Genomic DNA, 16,889 nt, shown 5'->3' with positions numbered 1-16,889 from the left:
CAGTCAGGAAGCTGTAAACTGTAATTGAAATAAAAATGGCGATGTAATTCAAACAATAAATAAACATCTTCCCTTGCAGCCCAACAAGGAAGTGAGTGTGGAGAAATCCTTCAAGACCGATGAAGAGGACTCAGCCAAAACAAAGCTAACAGAAACCAGAAAGGTAACCATTCCTCACCATTTTCATGATTGTTACAGATGACAAACAGTACAATAGGCACAATATCCTTTTCATGAAAATTTGGGGTTTGAGCCAAAGCCCATCATTGCAACAATAGCCCCCTTTAAAATGTCTCATCACAATAACTTCCTGTCCACCATGAAAGAGCAGGATCGGTGTGGTGGCAGGCTTCATGTTTTTACTTTTTGTAAGCTGCACCGATATATTTTGTTTGTGAAAACTAATTTGAAGCTAAAGCTACTTCAAACGAAATGGTCTCAATATAATAGTGATGCCTTTATTTGACCTGCATTAGCAAACAAGTCCATCAGCAAGATGGGTTATTGCTTTATAGTTGTCTTTAATGGCTGCCGCTGGGTCGGATTCTCATAATATAAAATCATCTTGAATGTTTGTAGAAACATAATTTAGTGACTCTTGAGCTGTTATACAGGAAGGATCACAACCAGGCGGCCAGGGAGTGTCTAGAGAGGAACCCAAGATGTTGGGAAAATCACTTTGTACATGTTTCGTCTTCATTGAGCACATTGTCCAAGTCTTTTTTTTTTAATGTAACAACAATGTGGTTAAGATATGGGTAGGTTCAGGGACAAATCTCCTGTTTACAGTTAGGGAAAGATAATGGTATTGGTTTTGGATTAAAATGATCACATGCAAGATGAATCATGGGTCTAGTTTCCAACGGAGCCTCATGAAACTCAAATACGGATCAAGAGTGTGTTACTACATTGCTTATTTCTTGTGTAAAATGTTTTCAGAAACACATTTTAGTGATTGTTTAATTGTAATACAAGAAATATCATCACCCACCAGCTCCACCCTCTTATCTGTACTGCAATACTTGCTCTTGTTGCAAAAACAATTAGGCAACTTCCATAATGCCAAACTCAAGGCTTCAAAACAATCCCCAAATTAAGTCTACTGTTTGTGCTGACCAACCCCTGACACTAGTGAATAGTTAAAAAAAAAAAAAAAAACATCAGCTGGAATCCAATTAACGTCCTCGTTGAAAGCGATTAACTGGAGCAGCCGAGGTAGAAAACGCCACACTAGCAAAGATAATTAGCTTGTAAGCTGTTTGTATGTCTTTTCATGTAGGTCTTCTTCAGCATTAAAGACTTAACTGCCTTGATCTAACAAATCAGCAGTGACCAGACCAGCAAATGATGCAATGCTGTGTTCAGACATAATATAGATAATGTCAAAAACATGGAAACCATAAAGACACAATTAGCACCTTTCAGACAGCGAGACAGTTCTCTGCTGTGTGTGTGTGTCTCTGTGTGTCTGTCTGTGTGACAGAAGTAAGCAAGGGGAGGGGGGACGACCACCTGCTGCTCAGTCTTCCTGTTCAGCATTTCAATAATTGCCTTAGATGCTATCTGTCCTGAATTGGTCACGGTCAACCAAGACTAATTAGACCTTGCTGTTCAGCTGGGGGAGGACAGCATTAGGCCATCCTATTGTTAAAAACAAAAACACACCGAGACAGACAGACAGAGCAGTCAAAATAAAGCCTAGCTCGCAGCACTCATAACCCATCGGTTCAGGCTCCCAGAGGTGAAATTACAGGACATGGACTCTGCGTGTCCTCCTCCTCACCTTCTTATTGTTTTCAAAATGAGGTTCTCACCCCTGTAACATTTTCATCAGTGAGGGTGAAGGACGGGGTCAGAGTAGGGTCTGTGAGCCCGCCGGGACAGGAGGGGTTGCAGCCTTTTAATTCCTTGTTGAGTAACTGTTTGTAACAGGTGCATTATATAACTGTATCAGAGAAAGGTGAGGAAGGCAGACCTGCCCTGACCTAACAAACTTACACACAAGAAATGATTCAGTGCATTAAACAAACTGACCAGATATTATACAAGACATCAATTGCCTTTCTTCATCACCCAGTAAAGGCAAGGACATTATTAGTTTAAAGAAAGAATGGGATGGTTCACACTGCAGGAGCTTTACTTGCCATAGAATAATAATAATAATAATGACAGTTACAGTAGAGATACTGTTGATACAGAATGGTGATTAACTAAAAAGAAAACCTGAATACATAAAAACAGAAGCATAATAAAGGTGAGTTATAAGTTTATATTTATCTTAAAGCAACTGTCACGACTTGCACAGTACAGTGCAGTGTTGAGAAAGTTCCTAGGCGCTGTAATCATTCCTCCTCCCCATACTGGCCATGGAAAAAACACAACTTCTAAAAAATGTTAGGGTAGTGTAGCATTATGCAGTTCACTTGGTGTCAGTGTAGATGTCCATGAAACAGACACATGATTGACACACGGAAGTGTAAATTATTGGATTTTATATTAATGCAAGATGTGATCGGACAGATGTTTGAAGGAACACCACAAAGAAAGGAATATTGTATTTGTGATGCAGTGCGTAAACCTCTTAAATCAAAGGTTCATGCTCATTTGACAGTTCAGTGATGCAGAAAATGAAGGCACCAGTCTACAGAGATGTGGTAAAAAAGTCATATAATCAGATGAGTCATCATTCACCAACCTGTATTCTTGATATCTGTCTCCTTAGGAGAAAGGGTGACAGCAAATAAATTGCAGTCATTTTTAGTGATCACCTTTATCCTGTGATGAACATGTCTCTCCTTGGTGCTGGCTAACACTGCCCTGCGTAAAGGATCACTGAATAAATTGATGAGTATGAAAATGTTGTGACTCATTCAAGCAGAAAAGAATGTTGTTTTTCCCTCCAGCAGAGTTCCACACTCTTCCAAATCTATAATGGCAATCGCTATCAGTGGGATCACTTTCAGAGTGATTTGATGAATGATAGAAACACTGACGTTCACCAAACTTTACAGGTTATAGACTACAAGTTATTAAACGCTTATAATGTAATATTAGGCTGCACATGACACATGAAAAAAGTCATTATACCTGAGACATACTGTAAGTGGTCGTTGATGCTAGTAGGATCTCTGGAAGTTTGTGAAATCCGTACTGAAGTCCTCTTCAACAATCACCAGAATACCATCATATGAAGCTTGACGGATATGAAACTATTAATAAAAATTGTCTTCAAAAGTCAACAACCCTTGCAACTGTGTGTAGTGGTGTGTTGGACTCTCCGAACTCCTCCCATCTTTGAAGAAATTTGCAAACCCATATCCTTGTGGTTTTCTTTTTGTTACTCTGTGAAACGTCCAGCAGTAACATGGACTCACTGTATATCACAATAAATAACTACGGCTACACATTTTCTTTAACTCCCGACACAGCTGGAACACTCAACGTGTGGGCCATTGTGTACAGGAAATTATTGTTTGTCAGTGTGGATACTCACATCGTATTGTTTTTGGGATGATTGTTGTTCCTGGTGTGGACGGCCCAGATTTGACCAGAAACCAGTGTGTAGACTGGAAAAGTCAACAATGATTAAAGTATTAATATTTTAATGTATTCCCTCTCAATCATAACCCACTACTTAGCTAAACCAGTGCTAAAACAATACTTGTTCGTAAACCGTGCTTGAACTGATACATCTTTGAAAAGAAAGCCAAAAGCCATGAAAGAACTGGTATTTTAAATGAATACAAAACACTTACAAACACTGTAGCACTCAAGGGCAACTATTTCAATTGACAACTCAGACAAGTGGCATCTGTGTTGTGATTTGGCCTAGAAGGTACCAGTTGTAAATGAGGAGCCAGTGCCAATATGTGTATCCAACCCCAACCTCGCCCTTCTCCCTTGCCTTCTAAATTTCTCATTATTTTGCTGTGCGAGGGACACTGTCAACCCAACTCTATTTGACTTCTCTAGAATGAGACCCAACAGCTAACTATCTTTCTGGTGTGTTTACAGACAACTGACAAATCCTGCTTATTGTACCTTTAAACTTTCTCCCACTTTTTATCTTCACAGCCTTCCACAAACCCCTTATCCCACTCGCCGTCATTCCCCAGGCCCGCCACGGCCAGCGCCGAGGCCAAGCCGAGCCCCGCGGCTGCCCCGAGCTCTGACGGCGCGTCGCTGGGCAGCAAGGCCCGCCTGGAGCCAGAAGAGCCCGCCTCGCAGCTGGAGGACCTTAGGAGCCAGATGAAGGAGCTGCTGCTGTCCGTGGAGCTGCTCAAGGCCCAGCAAATGTAATGAAACTCAGTGTGGAGGGGAACATGGGAAAACCACAAGAATCCAAACTTGTAGAAATGTGTTCGTGCATCCATCATGCATTTGTTTGGACAGTGACAGGACAAACTACAGTGACAGAATGTGATCTGACAGAAGTTTTGAGCCTGAGATTTTCTTATATAAGACCCCAGTCACTCTGAATCAGTAATCATTTTAAACTCTGTCAAGCATTTACATAGCCTGCAGCAATTTCCAACATGCATTTCCCCATATAGTGAAGTTCCTTACTTAATACTATTATATATCATAATATTACACTCTGCATAGGTCAGGCTGTCACTTTGTATGTCGTGATTCTGGCCATTTTAAAGAGTGAAATCAGTAGGAACATGTGAACATGTAATTTGGGTCGCTGAGCATTAACCATACATTCAGTTAAGTTATTTAAATGCATAGCTTCATGCTGATATGTAGAATTACACAGACATTTGGTTTTGTTAGCTCACAGTGTGTTAGCATTTAAGCTTTATTTTAAATTTAAAAAAAATATTTGTGTTGGGACTTTAAAAGCGCACACAGTAGTTAGATAATGACTTTGAGCCATTTGTAAATGCTGCAGAGGTACACGTGCTGATTAGTGTGTCCGTGTGTGTTTATCTCCAGGAAAGAGATAGCGGAGCTGCGAGGAGAGCTTGATGAGGAGAGGCTAAAGCGCGTGGCCCTGCAGGTAACATCGATCTCCATAGCAACACACGCTGAGCTGTCCACATTCATTACATGCCTTAGTTTGGCCAAATATTGATGCTGTCAGTCCACACATGATGGTCAGAGCAAACACAAAGAACACAAGTGCAGGACTGACAGATACATAAAGTCGTGACTTCTAGCCACTAGTCAACAGTGAATTCCAGCATTGTGTCGTACTGTGTGGGTGAACACAGAAGCTTGCATTGTGAAAAGTAAAGGATCAGCAAAGAATCAGATGTCTGTCCTTGAAACTTTTCTTTTCACAGCTTTAGAGGATCACCTGTCACTGGAAACTGTAGCCTCTGTGCCATGTGATCTTCATTAAGTTCAGGGAGAGGGTAACCTTGTCACTGTCTTGTTCAGTAACACTTAAACTCTAGGGGTCCATGAATTTGCTGAAGACACACATTGTACTATTTTGGTGCTTTGGCGCCCTCCGGTAATGTTTACCCTGTATTTTGGCCCACTGGAAATTCAACCGGGGTTAGAATGTACTATCTGGGAGTGTCTCGTGGTCTTGTGGGGAAAAGCACATATCGGGCAGTGGCAGAGTCCCTGGTTCAGTGCTGACAGTGGATTTGTGTTCATCATCACCTCACTGATATTTTCTCCCCATGTTTCTTGTCCATCTCAACTGTCATTTATCAAATAAAGCCAGACGCACAGAATCAATCATGATCTACATTTGCAGATGAAACCTGAGAAGTTGTCATGGAAATGAATGAGATTTTTTTCTAAACACTTAAACACAAGTCTAACAAACTAAAGATGAGTTTTCTTTTAAGCAAACTGAAGTACCATCTACATTCAGTGTTATTCATAGTGCGCATCATTGAGGTCAAATTTTGTATTCTTCCTCATAAAGCATTTCCAGTTCAGAACCAGTGCCAAGTTGTCTGATCCATTAAAATCATGTTTCTGGCAGTTTCTTTGATCCATGTTGCGCATTGCAAGACAATAATGTCAAATTCATGTAGTTCTGCTGGCAGAAACAGAGCCATGGTGGAGAAGAAGAAATGGACCAAAGTGTGGCTTTGTTTCACGAAGAAAAATGACTGCTTGCTGTAATGTCTGTAAAATGACTATTTCAACTAAAGGTGGAAACACAAGCAACATGCTGAAACATCTTTCCTGCCTGCTCTTCTCTTATGGACAACCTCCCAGATGGTTCTGTGTAACAAACCAGCTGGTGTGTCAGGTTAAATTGATCAGGAATCGGTAAGGAAATCGCTAAAAATCCAGACAAATATGCGGAGTTGATAAAGAGAGCTGGAGCTGTAGGTTTTGAGAGAAGTGGCTATTTAGGAGGCAGAGAAGGTCTAATGGTGCATTGTGGGAAATGGAGGATCCTGTATTTTTTTAGATTAAAAGAAAAACCAAAAATTAGGACATGTTGGCCATGTTGGCTGTGTGAGTTTGATTCCTTTTTCCCCAACACAACAACTGTGCAGACTTCATTTGCTGATGATGACTGTCAGTCTCTGTTATCTTTGAAAGCTCCACAACAGCTGCAAAATGACAGGGTTTTTTGACAGCTGCTTTTCCCAAAGTCAAGAATGAACATTGGAACTATTTACACCTAAAATAATATGTGTATTATTGCAGCTTGCATTGCATTTAATTAAAAAAAACACAACAACAACATGAAGATGAAGGAATACCACTGTTTTTTTTATGAGCTAGCTAAGCCTGTCAGCGGTCAGCTGTCTCCGTCACATGGCTGCCAACACGCAGACCTTAGCGGTGCAGGGAGGGCCTCCCCTCGCTGCGGTGAACACACTCGGCCTCCCTGTGCTGTGCTTGACCCAGCATCCAGAGCCTGACCATCGGATGTCTTTGGTGGAACAGCGTCGAACGTGGCCTGGTGCTTCCCTGCATGGCACCAATCTAAATCACACCACAGGAGGACAAACCCCTGCAGAGAGCCGCAGGCTTGCTGTCCACACACACACACACAGCATAACTGCAGATTTGTTTAAACCCCCTGTGGTTATCTTCTGCTTTCACAGATATGTGGAAAGAGATGAAAAAGTAGCAAGCTAGATAATGGAAAAAAATGGAGATTACTATCACTCCTGTTGGCCCTTTTGAGTTCAGAGCTTTCATCTTGTTTGTTATTCAGATAGTAGTAGTAACAGTAGTAGTCCTGTAGCAGTTTCAGTTGCAGGATCAAGAAGGTGGATATGGAGGATTTTCTGCTGTCTTCATTGTATGGAAAAGGCCTCATGTGTACATTGAGTTAGCTGCCTCTCGAGTCAAAATCCACCATCAATCTGTGTAGCCAGAGGGCTGCATTCCTTCAAGACCTTCCTTGAAGATTTGATCTTGTGGTTTAGACTTGCCTGAGCTTTGTCCTGATAGGTGTCATAGACGATAGAGGGTGTTTTATTCTAAAAAATAAAAAGAAAGTTAGGCATTTTCTCCATTCAGTTTAAAGCTACAGCCAAAGATGATAAGCTTAGTATAAGTAACATATCATATTTTATTTGTTTCATCTGTTTTACCTTTGGACAGAGCCGTGCTGACTTTTCTTGCTTTCTAGACTTTCTAGACTGCAAGGAATAGCAGTGCACTTTATTGAAAAATTGGAATGAATGACTTAAAAGCATTTTTTACACTTCATAAAGTCGTCAAGGGGGCCAGATCGAACACTCTGGAGGGCCGTTTTTGACCCGCTCGCTGCATGTTTGACACCCCTGATTTATAGCGTATATCATTTTCATTTCAAACGGATTTGTTTACTCAATTCTCTATGTCTGTTTCTATCACACTTAAACTTTTCCATCTCAGCAACTTCAGTGAACTGATGTGTAAACACTGTTAAAGTTTTACATAAATTATTTTTTGTGTTTTTACTGTCTTTTTGGTCTTGATCCATTTGAATAAGTTGCCCCAGTAGTGTCTAATATGTTTGTTTTTGTTTTCTGGAGATCATCACTCCTTATATGTGTGTGTTGTGGACAATGAAGTGCCTTTTCCAACACCAACTTTGATTGAAATCTGTGATATCTTGTGACCCAACAAAGCAAAACATAACCACATCACTGGCAGTAATAAATGGTGTGAGGAATAAAGTAATCCATTAGTGACTGTCATGGTTCTGTTTGAACACACTCTGTCAGTTTGTCAAAGACGTTTCCTGCTCAGCTCAGGTTCTCCTCCAGCTCGTGGCTTCATTGTCATTCCAGCTCTCCTAATCCCCGCCACAGCGTGACGCCTCCCGCGCCGCACTTCGCAGCGGGGACGGTGTTGGCTCAAACTCCTCTGGCAGATACTTTGTACCGCTCCACCAGAGTTGGTCTACTTCTCCTAATCTCCACCGTGTGTTTGTGTTCTGTCCTCGCAGATGGAGATAGAGAAACTAAAGCGGACTGTCCACTCGACGTGAAGCCCGAGCTCCCATCAACAGCAAGCCTCAAGGTCAGCCGCTGGCCTGTCGACCAACCGGAGAGCAGGAGGGTGGCGGGCGGGTAGAACGGACGGAGAGAGGGTGGGGAATCAGATGAACCACCTTGAGCACAATCCTTTTTTCCAGTGATCTACAAAAAATAAACTCTCCCCGTCTTTGTAAGATTTACATTTTGCACATATAAAATTTTTTTTTCAAGCTAGATGTAATTAAATACCAGATGTATATGTTTCTCTTTATTTCTTTTTTTTTTTTTATTTTGCCAACAAAAAAACGGAGGCCTTACTTCAAACTACTGCGCTGGACAACTCTGCCACTCACGCTCTCTCCCCTTCACTCCTTGAACCCCTCAGGGAGGAGGTTCGCTCTCAGTACTACTGACTTTGTATAAAGCAGGGGGCGCTTGTTTTCCTCGCCTGATTTTTCTTTCTCATATTTTTTATGATGCACAAATAGTTGATTTTTTTTTTTTTTAAAAAAACGAGAAAATGTTTTGATTTCAGTTAACACTTTTTGATCCTCACAGCAAATTCTTTTCCTTTCCTACACGGCGCCTGTCAGCAGTACTCCACTCCGTGGCTGCAGCGCTTCAGAGAGAGCTCTGCTTTCACTTCTCTTTGTCTTTTTCTATGGTTTCTAGCATTCCTATCCAGGGTAACACTACTGTGCCTGTTTAAAAAACAAAAGTATATTAAGTGTTTGTAATGGGAGCTTACATATACCATGATGGTGTCTGGAAATTTTTGCAGCATGATATTGTATATCTATATTTTTTAAAGTCTACTGACATGCCTAGTCAAATATTATATAGAGGGCCTCTATTATGCTGGTCTCTTCTATTTTTGTCAAACTGTTTCACCCGCTGGGAATGTTCAAACAGGTTTAGCCAGAGTTATATAGTCTGCAGGTAATGCAGACACACTCCACATGCAAAAAAAAAAAAAACTCTAAGAGAAAGGAAAGGCTGTTTTTGTTTTTTGTTTTTTGTTTTTTTCAGGTTGCTGACCGTGTCAAAAAAGCAGCCTCATTACAATCATCTCTGCGACCTGCTTTTCCTTTCTTGTTTTTAATCTGGCCCTCTAATCCTTGCCACGGCCATGTCTGCTTCTTCCTCCCATCCCCCTTTGATTCAGAGCAGATCATATGATCTGAGGTGAGCCTCGTCTTTCTGCTCTGTAATGTGTTATGCATGAGCCTGCACAGCGCTCATCAGTTGTCCTGTCCTTACTGTACATGTACGTCCTCGAGTCGATGCGTTTTCTTCCCACATTCCAGGTACAAGAGTTAACTGGAAGCACACGGTAGAGAGCCGCAATTAAAACAAAAGCTCAGCTCGAGGAGCTGAGAGTTAAAACCCCTCAGTGTAGAGTTTTAATGTGACCATTTAATCCCTCAAATTATTCTCTTGGTGGAAATATTTGTGTGCGAGACGATTCCAGCGCAAATTGGTGCAATCTATGTCTGCCATGCTAGCATCAGAGCTTGAGAGATACTAATCAGTCTGTCAAGACTCAGAGGATGAATCCTAGAGATGTTAGTGATCCCCTGATTTTTCATGTGATGCCACCTACAGCTCAAAGCAGGGCTGGGCCATACGGACAAAATCAGATCATGTATTTGACCTCCGTATCACAACGATGTTGTCTGGATGTTTATTGGTGCTATCAAAAAATATTAACAAAATAAAAGTTTTGGTAAAAAATCATCAGTGATGTGGATATAAACAGCCGGAACAGTCTGATAAAAATGCAGCCTTTTAAACCAGGAAAAGATCATACTTATGCCCTATCATAATATCTAAAATCAAAGACAATGTCTAGTCTCATATCACAATACTGATATAATATCTATGTATAGCCCAGCCAGAGGTCAAACATTTTAAGTGTTCAGGGAAATATCTTAATATCTAACAAATGCATTGGACAAACATTCATCATTATTTACCAGATGATGTCCTTATAAGGTTTGTGATCCTCTTACTCCTCATGTAGCGCCACCATCAGGGCAAAATTGTAGAGTGACTTAGCACCAGGCTGAAATGCCGCATTTCACTGCCTGTTCTGGCTGAAAGTTTCAACTTTCTTTCAGTACACCTCTACATCACTTCAGCAAGGTGAGATACACTGCATGACAACAAGAGTTTCAACTGGTATAAAGTTAATGTACACAGCGCTTCATCAAATACCTTATCAGTAATTAGCAATTGTTAGCAACTAAGTTGGTAACATGGCACATTGTACCTGCTAAATGTCAGCATGTTAGCATTATTTCTTGACAATGCTGTATTTTTAGACTGATATTAATATATTAGAGAAAAAAATCAGGTAATATATTACGGTAATGGACATGTTTTTATATAGACATGCCATAAAAATGTTGTACAAGGATTCTTGTTTCAGATAAATATTTAGCCTAGGAATTTGACAAATCTGCAAGCGTCAGTTTCATTTGCTCTGCCAGGCTCTTCCTAATCCCTGCCCCTTTTCGCTCTCTTTCCCAAAAACAAACAAACAAAAAAAAAATTTCTGTAGGCTCATATAACATTTACGAACAGCTCAGACTAATACGACTGATTCTGCCTTCAAGTTAACTAATGTTAGAAAATGCTAGCTAGCTTACAAATTATGTAAATTAGATAGATAGCTGGTTAGCATTTTGCTAACATTAGCTAACATGAAGATGTGACTGTATATACAGTATGTGACCTTTACAGGTCCACCAAGTGACATCTTTCAACCATCGTCATAATTTTGTCTCCTTTTTTAACATAGATTAGCAGAGCACAAAACATATCTAAGTACAGGAGAGGACAGGAGAAAGTTGCCCGAGGTTCCACTGATTGCCAGGCTTGCTCAACTGTTAATTGGAGCACAGAGAGAAAAGGGGCAGGACTTAAAAAGGGTCAGTTGGTAGAGGCATTTTGGTCTGCACCCGTTGATAACACCCCTTAGAAATCGAAAAAGAACTGAGAGATTCTAATCTGATACTAATTATCAAATTTAGCTTAGGATGTTAGCTTAGCCAGTGCTAAGGTAACCAAAATATACTCTCAGCCTGTTTGAGACATTCTGCAAACAAACTTTTAAGTACTCTTCCAATGTACACAAAAATGGTCACGCAGGTTCAAAACATATTTTTGTATGTTAGCATTTAGCTCAGAGCATGAAGTGCAGCCTCACAGAGCTGCAAGCACGGCCAACTCTTAGTCTAGTTGGATATGAACACGAGGATTCGCCAGATTTAGGATGTTAAAATCCTACACAGAGGGGTTTTAAGGAGCTCGTTGTTAAGGAGCTTACTTGCTGTACATTGCTGGGGTTTTTTTTTCAAAAGATTTTTCAGCAGCACGCGTGGATGCTGACCTTTTTTTTTAATTTCTGGGTAACTGACTTCTTATCGCTGCTTGCAAGCTTCAGGGCTACAGAAATATAGAGAATTAATGCATCGTGGGAGTGAGAGCCACCCTCAGTCGGCTCTGACCCGTAGCCCCGAGCTCTGAACGTGGCTCTGTGCTGATGAAAAGCTTATCTTGGAAACGGAAGTAGAAGTAAACGGAAACCAGTAAAGTACCAAGCGTAACCCCCTCCGGCCTCAAAAGAGGTTAGAGGAACTTTTCAGCCCTCAGCACTGGCCACAATATTTACAGCAGATTTTATCAAGTCAAAACTGTCTCACATCTGCTACTGTGTACCACAACTACAAGTACTGGTTACTGTCAATCCATGTTTTTTTTTTTAATATCTTTATACATATCTCACAAATGTCTTAAAGAAGTGTTACTTTGCTTTTAAATCATCCTCAGGCTTCGTCGCATGTGTTCGATGTGTGTGTGCATGCTTCTGCTGGTGTCCGCTGGCAAAACATTCAAGCGTAACAGCGTCTGTGATGTTAAATTGTGGACTCCAGAGTGCTTCAACCAAGTTGATACTGTATATCTGACCTTAATGAGCATGGCACTCATGCAATATTTTGATGCCTAACATAAAATAAACTTCCTTTTAGCACCGCAGCTCTTTAACAATATGGCTGGGCAATGAAATAATCACAGTGTGGGGGAGAAGAGGGACCTGGGGGGTTTTGGGTGACAGCTCTTCATGTAATATCTGTAATGCGGCTTAAATCCATGTATTGTACATTCCAGAGTTTGACACCAAGAAAAGAAGAAATCTGTGCACATTTATAACATTTTCAAGTGATTTTGTTTACAAGAGCTGTATCCTTGCATGAGCTGAGATTCTTCTCAAAAATGAATAAATATCATCTTTATTTACTGTCACAGACTCTCTTCTTCTTTGTCCTTTTTTTTTTTTTTTTGTGCATCACTTAAGTTTCCACAACCGCACAACAACCTTGAGGGTTTTCTCACGCTTGAATTCTTATGAGCATTCTCGGAAATATTGAGTGGAAGATATCGACAGTTCAGAGGAGAGAGCGAGTTTCTGAGGAATGGCAGCTCACTGTGAAATCAGACCTGGGCGATGCGTTTCATCTTCTGTCTAATGGGTGTTCTACCGCACAAAAGGCAAAAAAGGACTCAGTTGGAATGCAAAGCTTTAGATTCACCAGTTGATCTACGTTCCAACCCTCAGCTGTGGTCATGAGACTTTGGTAGTGACAAAAAGAATGAGATCGCATGTACAAGTGGTCTAAAAGAGTTTCATCTATAGGGTGTCTGGGCTCAGATTTATGCCTTAATTAGTGTATGTGAAGGCTCTGCAGTCATCTGTGTACGTCCAGTTTGTTGGGACTGCACAGATTTGTCCACGGCTTGTCTGTGTTGCCACTACACTACAACCACAGACTGCATAAAAGCCTTAAAGGGAGCGTTCACCCCCAAATCAAATTTCATTTCAATCATTTTTCCTCTGTCTTCCTTCAATATAATGGTCTAGATGGAAAATGGAACTTAAAACACCAAAAAAAAAGTGCATTTAATAAAGACTCATGTCCTGGTTACTCAAGGCAATTGACAGACCTTCATGAAACTGCTCACAAGGTCTGTGGATCATCTAGAGTAACTGGTAGAGTAACTTACATTGGGTCGGGTACCCGATGACGGGTGACCCACAAACGTTGCATAATGGGTAAAATTATGTTTATATAAATTCACAGGTGCAGGCATGGATGAAAATTAATGAATTGGGGGCAGGTGGCAGGCAAGCAGCATAATATTCCGCAATATAGTACAATGATATGCGGTATTTTTAACATTTATATTTGCTAATACAGAAATATGAAGCCTAATCAGCCGGCAGGATTTTATTTTGAAAGACTGTGCCATATGAGAACAAAAGTGAGTTACTGTGTGTTTAAACACGGATGCAGGTCGGTTCATAGGGCTTGTATTCACAGTTCTGGGTGGGTGTGGATTTGACTTGAAGATAATATTGGGTAACGGGTCGGTTCTGGAAAACTGTTCAGTTCGGTGCAAAACTGGAACCGTGCAGGACTCTGGTTACCAGGTCAAGAGACATTGCTGTCATCAAATGTGGTTTTTGGTGCTTTGAGCACCACAAGCCGAGTGCCATCGCCAAAACTGTCTAGATGGATAAATAGCACAACAGGCCAGAGGAAAAATATGTACTTTTGATTATGGGTGAGCTGCCCCACTTTTGGAGCCAGCCTCAAGTGGCCATTTGTGGAACTGCAATTTTGGTCTCTTCACCTTTGGCTTCGTTTTTTAGCCCTGGACGTTGCTGCTTGGCTAACAAGCTACAGAGTACCACATATGCATGTGTGGAACGTTTTCTACAAAGCAGACTCCAGACAGTTGTTTAACATAACAACTATTCATCTGCATCTGTCCGTGTAATCATCTTTTTGGGAGTATGTCCAGGCCTTTAGAGATAGGGAAGGGACGTTACTGTAAAGTGGTTTGAGCGTGTGATTAGGATGCCTAATGCCATAATGGTGGTATGAACCATTTCATTTCTACTGCCCCCGTTACCCGGCCCCAGATAGGTGGCAGAAGAAGAATGGATGGATGTGTGGTCCTGTGTTTGTGACATGATGATATAAACTTGAGCTTGAGGTTCGCCTGTACACTTTGAGTAAATCGCACATCCTGCACAGGAAGTGGTCTGAGCTAGCTCCGGTTATGAGAACATGCAGCATTTAGAAATGGATAAAAATGGAGGTTTGTGATGCTGCCCTGAGACATCAGATCTAGTCCAAGCTCCGAGTCAAAGTGTTGTCGCAATATTTTACACGTGTGGAACATTTTAATAGTTAACAGTCACCAGCATGCAGGTCCCTACCTTTATGTTAATTTTAAGGACTTGGCTTTGAATATGAAGTGTTTCTTTACAACAATTCAACACTGTACATTAAAGGGACAGTTAACCCAAACATCAAAAATACTTATTTTTCCTGTTACCTGTAGAGCTGTATATATCCATCTAGATACTTGAGAGTTTTATGTCTTTATGATGATAAACAAAGCCTGATAGAAATGCATTTAAATGTCTTAGAATTTTCTATAAATTAAAAACAATCAAATGAACATATAAGACCAAATAATGAAAAAATAAACATGTTCCATATTAAAATCTTAACTACATATTTAGGTATACAATTTTGTATACCTGTATCTATTTATTACAGCCTCTAATGGGTACAATCAAAATGCATAGAGATTTTTACTTATTTTGGAGAGTCAAAGGTGCCTGTAGTTGAAGAAACACACCTTCACAGCTTCATCAAAAACAGGAACATAGTCGGTGTGTGTGTTGCTGTAAATTGTTGCTCATTTGTCGTGGTCCGGACACCACAGTGAGAGAACAGGCGTACGGGCTGCAGAGAGCTTCAACGATTAATCGAGTATTAAATGAATCGCCAGCTACTTTGGTAATCGATTAATCATTTGAGTAAATCTTGAAGAAAAAAAAGTCAAAATTCTCTTTTTTCAGTTTCTAACTCCTTTATGACAGTAAATATCTTTGGGTTGTGAGTAAAACAAGATAATTAAAGGGATAGTTCATCCAAAAATGTAAATTCAGTCATTTTCTATTCACCCTCCTGCAGATTGAGGATTTGGGTTTAGTTTTTTAGTCGGCAAAACACTGCTGGAGTTTCACAGGACAACAGCGCTGCAGAATCTCCCCAACAGTGGAAGTCAAAGGTGACCAGTTTTCAAATGTAAAAAAAACAACAGAATAAAAACATAGAATGCCTAATCCAAGTCCCCTAGCCCCAAAAGCCCCAAAAGGCCAAGCTGACTACAAAATTGTTATTTACAGTATGTTTTTAGCCTGAATCTTCACTGTATCTTCACTCCTTAGCTAGGAGCCACATTCATGTTCACATGCACACTGTCTGAAATGTGTGTGTGTTGTGACGGTGTGCAAATGGCATGTTGGGGCTTTAGGAGACTCGGATTACGCCAGACGAGCAGCATGGAGGCATATCATGTTTTTTTTTTTTAAAGTTGTTTTTGATGTTTGAAAACTGGTCACCATTCACTTCCATTGTTTATGAGATTCTGTAACACTGTTTTCCTGTGAAACTCCAGCAGTGTTTTGTGGACTAACAAAATCGGGATGAGGGGGAGTAGATAATGACTGAAGTTTCATTTTTGGGAATTTTTTCATCATCCTCTGACTTTTTAAAACAAACAACTATTAATTGATTAATGAAGAAAATAATCAACCAATTAATCGACTATGAAAAAAGTCATTAGTTGCAGCCCTAGTGCAGAGTGGTAATGGCAAAGGCACCATTCGCCCTGTTAAAAGTCAGTGCAGCATCAAAACAAATTTAAAGCTGTTATTTTAAGGTAGTATAGTTCCATAATATTGCTTTAAAGATGCAGAGGGCAGCATTTAACTGGAGAAGAAGAAGAAGAAGAAGAGGCTGCAGAGAATTAATTAGAAATCAAACAACTTACATCTCGTGGAGGTCAGGCCAGTTTACTGTCTGTTTTTCCAATTTAAAAAGCTCCCAGAGGGAAAAGTCAACCATGCATGTGTGTATGAACATGTTGGTGAAAGTTTGTTCAGATTAACAGAGATCAAAGCCCCCCCCCCCCCCCTCAGTACATGAAACCACACTGCAGGGATGTTGAAGCTTTTGTTGCAAGCAGCAAAACAGCAATTACGCTTCTTTTGAAGTCAAATTGACTTGATACCTTCATTTCCTTTTTCTCCGCTCTTCTGCGTTTTTTCCCCTTCATTCAGGTCCGTGTTTGTTTTGACCCTCTTATCAGTATCATGTGACTTCAGCTCATTGCCATTTCATGTTCCTGGTTCGGCCACCGGGGCCCCTGGACTTATCTCAGTTCAGCTTCAAAAAAAAAAAAACATTTTTCTATGCTGATGTTTAGGTTTTTTTTATGTTTTAAACTGCCTGTTAGTGCAGTGGAAGAGGATGGGGGATTCCCACACACAAGCTCATTACATGGATATTGCATGCAGTGTTCTTATGAAAAGGCATTCTGCAGCAGCAGAAGGCGATACTG

The 16,889-nt window shown here is 40.6% G+C and overlaps 1 protein-coding gene across 1 annotated transcript in view; it reads left to right on the top strand.

Moving 5' to 3' along the window:
- Positions 1-9,353, top strand: part of cd2ap (CD2-associated protein) — a 70,885-nt gene extending 61,532 nt beyond the window's left edge. The window contains exons 16-19 of the mRNA XM_084737254.1: positions 80-163; positions 4,075-4,295; positions 4,942-5,005; positions 8,372-9,353. Of these exons, the coding sequence (XP_084593380.1) occupies positions 80-163; positions 4,075-4,295; positions 4,942-5,005; positions 8,372-8,413 (411 nt within the window). The 3' untranslated portion in view covers positions 8,414-9,353. The remainder of the gene's footprint in view (positions 1-79; positions 164-4,074; positions 4,296-4,941; positions 5,006-8,371) is intronic.
- Positions 9,354-16,889: the final 7,536 nt, after the last annotated feature.

Source organism: Lutjanus erythropterus, chromosome 15 (genome assembly GCF_056507025.1).
Source record: "Lutjanus erythropterus isolate fLutEry1 chromosome 15, fLutEry1.hap2, whole genome shotgun sequence".
NCBI lineage: Eukaryota > Metazoa > Chordata > Actinopteri > Lutjaniformes > Lutjanidae > Lutjanus > Lutjanus erythropterus.
The sequence above is the reverse complement of the archived record's forward strand: the minus strand, read 5'-3'. Positions and strand labels throughout refer to the sequence as shown.